General features: G+C 52.2%; 1 protein-coding gene and 2 pseudogenes across 1 annotated transcript, besides 3 other annotated features; all 3 read left to right on the plus strand.

Annotated features, from left to right (window-relative positions):
• Positions 1 to 7189: part of a sequence feature (areas not merged during assembly with more than two copies in the genome that could not be assigned to a particular haplotype) that runs on past the window's edge.
• Tc00.1047053508121.150 (trans-sialidase, putative) lies at positions 84 to 2753 on the plus strand (the record flags this gene model as incomplete). The annotated part of the gene is made up of 1 exon (XM_807895.1): positions 84 to 2753. The coding sequence occupies one exon, from the start codon at positions 84 to 86 to the stop codon at positions 2751 to 2753; it is 2670 nt and encodes an 889-aa protein (XP_812988.1).
• Positions 2932 to 3005: a sequence feature (T-rich).
• Positions 3789 to 3809: a sequence feature (AT_rich).
• On the plus strand, positions 4595 to 5266 carry Tc00.1047053508121.155 (annotated as a pseudogene).
• Positions 5712 to 6935, plus strand: Tc00.1047053508121.160 (annotated as a pseudogene).

Below are 7189 nucleotides of genomic sequence, written 5' to 3' on the forward strand. Positions count from 1 at the left end.
AAGGCTAAACGCTAATCGCCACTGTGAAATTGTAAGACACTGAAAGGACCAACAGCACACACAGAGCACACACACATATTTATATGCTCTCACGTGTTGCTGCAGTGAAGGCACCCCGTACACACAACCGTCGCCGCGTGACCGGATCCAGCGGAAGGAGGAGGGAAGGAGGAGAGAGTGAGCCGCAGAGGCCCAACATGTCCCGGCATCCCTTCTATTCTGCGGTGCTGCTCCTTCTCCTCGTCGTGATGATGTGCTGCGGCACAGGAGTTGCTCACGCGGAGGTGCAGCCATCTCAAAAAAAGTTTGAATGGAAAGTCATCACTGAGGGTGAAACTGTGGAGTCGTTGGGTGTTCCGGGCCTTCTAAAAGTGGGGAGTGACGTGTTTGCCGTTGCCGAGGCGCAGTGCAAGAAAGGTGAAGACATCATCTTTACTGGCATTTTGTCCGAACTTTTTACGGAAACGGAGGATGTTGAACAGAAGGAAGTTATGAAGGATGCCAAAAAGAAGACACAATTTTTGGAGAAAGAAGGTTCTGGAGGGAATAAAGTGGATGTGAGCCGACCAACAATAGTTGTGAAGGAAAATGATATTTACATGATGGCTGGGACTTACAGCTCGAACCCTGCTGATGGTTGTCAGGATGGGGCTGACGTGGCTACTTTGAAACTTCTGCTGGTAAAAGGGCAAGTCAGTGATGAAGAAAACAAAAAAATTGACTGGAACGATGCTCACGCTCTACCGTGCACTTTTTTAAACCAAGAACACAAATCCTGGACGCGGCTGACTGGCGGAGGCGGATCGGGTGTCAAGATGGAGGACGGTACGCTTGTGTTCCCAGTGGAAGGCGCGAGGAAGGTAAAAAAGGAGGGAGACGCAGAAAAGGATGAAAAGACCGTTTCGCTCATCATATCTTCTCCTAAGGATACTAATACTTGGAAGCTGTCGGAGGGGACGTCTGACGGTGGCTGCAGTGCTCCCTCCGTCGTGGAGTGGGAGGACAAAAAACTCATCATGATGACTGCGTGTGACGATGGCCGCCGCAGGGTGTACGAGTCCGGTGACAAGGGGGATTCGTGGACGGAGGCACTCGGGACACTCTCGCTCGTGTGGGGCAACAAAAAGGGTGAAAAGGTTGAAATCGTTAGGAGCGGGCTCATTACAGCGACTGTTGGAGAAGATAAGAGAAAAGTGATGCTTGTCACTCTGCCGGTGTATGCCAAGAAGATCAATGGAAAAGGAGAAAAGGAAAAGAGTGAACTCCATCTTTGGCTGACGGACAATACGCACATTGTTGATATTGGGCCGGTATCCGATGATGACGTTGCCGCCAGCTCCCTGTTGTACAAAAGTGGTGAGAGTGAAACTAAGAAGGAGGAGTTGATTGCACTGTACGAGAAGAAGGACGGTGAGAAACCATCACACAGTCTTTGGTCTGTGGTCCTGACTGAGCAGCTGCAGCGGGTGAAGGAGGTGCTGGCGACGTGGAAGAAAGTGGACGACCTTGTCTCCAAGCTGTGCCCTCCTTCAAGTGATGCGAAGGATCCCTCAACTGGCGCTGCTCGCAGAGATTTTAGGGTGACGGATGGGCTGGTTGGATTTTTGTCGGACAACTTCTCTGAGAACACATGGAGGGACGAGTACCTCGGGGTTAACGCCACAGTGAAGAACGGTGCAGCAAAGGCAACATTGCATGCCAGCGGAGTGAAGTTCCAGGGAGCGTGGGCGGAGTGGCCTGTTGGCAGTCAGGGGGAGAATCAGCTGTACCACTTTGCGAACTACAACTTCACTCTTGTGGCGACGGTGTCCATACACGGTGAGCCGAAGGAGGGTACTATTCCTTTGATGGGAGCGAAGATGAATGATGCTGGGAATTCCATACTTTTTGGATTGTCGTACGACAACAAAGAAAAGAAGTGGCAGCTGCTGTGCGGTGGCGGAAACCCTAAGGAGCTCAGCAGCACATCGGAGAAAACACACCACGTGGTAATTTTGCTACGGAACGGCAACCAGGGCTCCGCGTATGTCGATGGTCAGCCTGTATTGGGAGATGCACAATGTGCTTTGAAATATACGAAAGATAAAAAGATCTCGCACTTCTACATTGGAGGGGATGGAGGTGCGAAAGGCGTCTCGAAGGTCCAAGACGTGTCTGTGACCGTGACGAACGTCCTGCTGTACAACCGTCCGTTGAGCTCTGAAGAGGTTGGCGCCCTCAACCCGAATAAAGACTCTATTCCACCTTTGGAAGAGAATCCGTCGGAGCCTTCAACAGTTTTTTCTGATTCCGTTGTACCTCCCATCCCTCTGGTGACTGCAGCTGCTCAGAAAACCGAAACTTTGTCTACTCCTGCCGGAACACAGCTGACGGAACAGGGGCAGCCGATGGGGAGCAGTGGTGCGGGCAGTGGCGGTGCATCCGCACCAGCAGTGTCCACTGTCAGTACTTCCTCAGCAGAAGAGGAGTCCGTATTGCAGGTGACGCCAGGAACTTCTCCCGAAGGAACTCAAACTGTGGGTGGCGGTTCTACTGCTGATGGCGAGCCAACGATGGAGACAATAGAAGGAGGAACGAATGGGCAGGAGGAGGAGGTTAATACACAGGTCAGGGAAGTAAATGCCACGGCACTCAGCAGCAACCTCGGAAATGTGTCGCAGGGGAATAACAGCGATGCTGGCAAAATGCGTGGGAGCGGACTGCTGCCATCGCTGCTTCTTCTGTTGGGACTGTGGGTGTTTGCGGCTCTCTGAGGAGTGACTGGCTGCCGCGTGGAACACTTTGGACCTTCCCTGCACCGACACACACACCTGGGAATCAATTTCTCTTCCTAAATAACTTTTTTTTACTTCTCCCCCTTTTTGCTTTTTTGTGCGTTTTTAAGTTTTTTGCTCTGTTGCGCGAGTCCATGTGTGTGTCTTTTTTTCAAGATTCTTTTCTTTCTTTTAAATTTCTTTTGCTTTTTTTTCTCTCACTCCCCCATTCCTCTTTTTTTTTTTGCTTTTGGGGCAATCACTATGGACGTTTTTTTCTTTTCTACTCTTCCCTCTTTTAATTGTTTGTTGCCGCACTCTTCCTGTGAGGGGTGCCGTGTGTTTCCCGCCCAACTGCTCCACTCGCACACCCACCGACACGCTCATGACGACGGCCCTGTGCGCCTCGCCTGCTGCACGCATGAGGAGGGGCCGCGACGAACGGCGCGCTGAGGGAGCCGTGACGTGTGGGCGTTCGACGAGGGCCTGTGGGGCGGAGCACACATTTCTTTCCCTCTTGTTTTGTTTTCTTTGGGGCCAGGGCGGGCAGACACCCGCAGCGCCACACACACACAGCCACACCCTGCCGCCGTGTTTTTATTTAAGGATTTGTTTTGCTTTGCGTGTTTATTTCGTGCGGTGGCACACCCTTCGGTGTCGGCCTCGTGAGTATTTCTCTCCCCTCCGATGATTTCTTTTTTCTTTTGCTGCGCTCACTCTCCCGATGGAGAGACGCGACTCCCGTCATGTCTGCGTGCTTCTCTCAGTCCCCACATACACACGAGTGACTGTGCTCTGCGGGCCGCACTCATGCGCCGATGAGAGGGCTGAGGGGAGCAGCAACACGCAGATGACCCCATGAAATATAAACGATGTGCGGACACGTGGAGGATCAGACGGTCGAAGCACACGTAACCATCTTTTTAATTTCTTTTGTGGGCAAAATACATACAGACAGTTTGGTGTGGCCACACGGCAGCCAGGCGATTTTTCTTCTTGTTTTAAAATTTGTATGGAGCAGTAATGGACGATTTCTTTTTTATTTATAATTATTTTGTGTGATGGGGTTTATATAAGACGAAGGGGACGTTTTTTTTTTTTTTTCAATAAGTATTTTGTGAATGGCCGCTGCTTGGGCCGCAGTGCAGTCATGAGCTTGAGCGGTCTTCTTGTTTCCGTTATGCGTCTCCGCTGTACATTTTGTGCGTCTCTCCGCATACTCTGCTCCCTCTTTTCTACGTCTTTGCTTTGTGTTTCTGCAGGCACACACAACCACACACACACACACAAGTTGCACATTGCAGTGGATTTGAATGCTTCTTTTGCAGTGCATGCTGGCAGTTGCGTGTGGCGGCTGTTGTCTTCTTCCGTGGCCATGAGGAGGAGGGAGAGAGGGAGCGCTGCCCGAGTCCATTTTCCTGTGGGTGTGATGCACCGTGTGTGACTGCGCTGAGTTGGGCTCCGTGTCCCATTGAGGGCGGGATGGCAGGAAGTTTTTGTGCCGCGTCATGGATGGATGAGGGTTCGCTTGCTCCGTGTGCGTTGTGTGGTGGCCGCGGGGTTTTGGCCATTTCCCTGGGGCTGTAGAGATGAGCTGGGGGAGATGGTGGTGGATGTCTTCTCCTCCTGCATGGTGGGTGGGTTCTGGCGTTGTGTGCCTTCCTTGCGTGGGTGCCGTCTCGTGGTGTGTGAACTGTGCGGCTGGGCCTGCTGCCCTCTCCTCATGTTGTCTGCGCTCTCTCGCTGTATCCGCTGTGCTCCGTCCCTCTCCCTCTCGTTCCATTCTTTTCCTTTCCGTCTCACCGATCGGCTGACTGACTCCAGCGACTCCACTACGGGCGATGATGACTGCGATGGTGACGGTGCGGCGCCGTGTTGGTCCTTGCGCTCTCGTGCTGCTGCTGCACGTCCGTGTGCGTGACGGCGACAGGAGACGATAATGATGATAACAGCAGTCCTCCCAGCCCTGAGCTAGGGAAACCAGATCCTACAGAAATATGCCTGGTGCATTACAGCCATATGGTGGGGAGACCGGTGGGCCACAGACAGAGAGTGGGAGAGACAGTGAGGAGGGTTTGTGAAATTAAGGACCTTCCTTGCCAAAGGAAGCAGGCACAGCCATCACTGGACAGACACGAGTTCCGCCAGAGACACTGAGTTCGGCTAGCGATAATCCAGAGCCACCAGGTTTGGCAACTCAGTCTCCACACACACACACACAAGGTGCGACCGGTATGTCAGATGCACAAAATAAAAGGGCGCAGGAAAATACACAAGGAGATGAGAATCATAAGGCACAGACATCAGAAGAGAAGATAAAAATGCCAAACAAAACAAACACTACAACAAAGGCACCAAGTAATACGACCATCAATACAGAGGCGCCAACCACAACGACGACCCGCGCACCTTCACGTCTTCGCGAAATCGACGGCGGCCTCAGCAGCTCTGCGTGGGCGTGTGCCCCGCTGCTGCTTGCCGCATCCGCGCTGGTGTACGCCACCCTGGGCTGAAGATGTGTGTGTGGGCTGTGCGTGCCAGCACTCAGCCATGGGGACATGTGCCCGCCTAATGTTGTCCGATGTATAAAGTAAGAGTAATTATGATGATAGTTTTTGCTTCACTTGCTTCGGCTGCCCTTCTGTGTGCTCCGCGTTGTTCTCGCATTCGCCTCGTTGAACGCATCACAGACACGCTCATATGTATGCGTACTGGTGCCTTGGGTGTTTTTTTTCTTGCTGTTCTATCTTTTTTAAAACTCGTGGTATGCAGGGCGGTGCTCGAGTTCTGCAATCGTACGGGTTCCATCTGTTTCAATGCGTGTGCTGCTGTTGTTGCTGCCAATTGTTACTGTACGGTGGCTCTGCTTGGTTTTTTAACATTTTTTCCCTTTTGCTTTTACTCTCTGTTGACGTGTTTTTAGTTTGTGCTGGAGGCTACACGCAAGTGACAGGAGTGATGGCGATGATGATGACTAGCCGTGTGCTGCTGGTGTGTGCCCTCTGCGTGCTGTGGTGCGGTGCGGTTTTTGGACACGCGATGGACGATTACTGCAGTGAGGGTGGAGGGAACGGTTTGAGGCACACGAGTAATGGTGGAGATGACGGCGTGTCTCTAAAGGCGGACTGCGGGTTGTTAGCCACTCGAATGGCATTAATAAAGGCGGTTGAAGCTGCGGATGAACAAGAAATGGGTGTTCCAGGCCCATCTCAGGATACCGGGGAACCATTGCAGAATGATACGGAGGGCAGTGCAGCGCCTGGTCCAGGAAGAGATGTTGCAGGTCCAGCAGAAGCAGCAATACCGCCGAAGCCCGGAGGCTCAGATTCAGGAGGACAGGAGGAAAAGCCAGAAGGGTTGGATGCAAATGGAGGAAAGGAAGCAGATCATAAGGAGGATCGCAACGACAGTACGGCAACTGGGCCCCAACACCAAAGCGTTGATCAATCATCTTCTTTCTCTTCTTCATCTGGCAGCCCTGGCACTCAGAGCGGTGAAGAACACAACTTGGAGAATACTTCCAAGAGTGATGAATCCTCCGATGATTCACCGGAAGATGACGAAAGTGATCCTCTTAGCCAATCCGACAGTCGTGAAGAGAAGGCGGAATAACTGGTGAAAAAAAAACGAATTAAATACAGAAAATACAAGTCATGAGGCACCAACACTAACAACAGCACCAGCCGAAGAGGCAGAAATACAAGCAACAATACCAACAACACCACTGCATGGACATTCCGGCGCTGAGGATTCAGGAGAGGTGCAACAGTTACAACAACCCCAAGACGGCATTGAGTCAAACAACCATTCACAAACAAAGAGCGCTGCCTCCATTACAGCCAATCAACAGAATGAACCATCTGGCGACCATGCAGAATCCAGGCCACCATCACCCACGGCAAACGGTGATGCTGCCAATAACGAATCTGAAAAGAGCACTGAAGAGCGCATTCCGAGCAATGATCCAGCAGCTGATGGTGCAGGGACAGCAGAAGAAAAACAAAATGAAAATAAAGAAGCCAATCCAAAAGAAACACCAGTCGAAGCCACAGCCACGAAAACCACAACGGTGACGACTGGCGACAGTGACGGCGGCACCGCGGTCTCGCACGCCACCTCCCATCTTTTGCTTCTTCTTCTTGTTGCGTGTGCGGCTGCTGCTGCTGCGGTGGTGGCCGCGTGAGAGTGAGTGAGAGAGAGCCGTGCACCGCCCGCACACACACTCGTCCTTCACCCACTCTCTCTGTGTGTCCCCTTGCATGGACTCTCGCCCTCACCTCATCCCACGAAGCACACACATAATGTGCCCATTGTATATATTGCATGCACACCAATGCAGGCCCGTTGGTGCTCTCTTTTGCACGACGCGCACCGCTGCCGTCCTGCCTGGCTGCATGGGCGGAGCACCGTAACTGTTTCTGTTTTGTTTTATGCAT

This window comes from Trypanosoma cruzi, genomic scaffold (assembly GCF_000209065.1).
Source record: "Trypanosoma cruzi strain CL Brener 1047053516671 genomic scaffold, whole genome shotgun sequence".
In the NCBI taxonomy this organism is placed as follows: Eukaryota; Euglenozoa; class Kinetoplastea; order Trypanosomatida; family Trypanosomatidae; genus Trypanosoma; species Trypanosoma cruzi.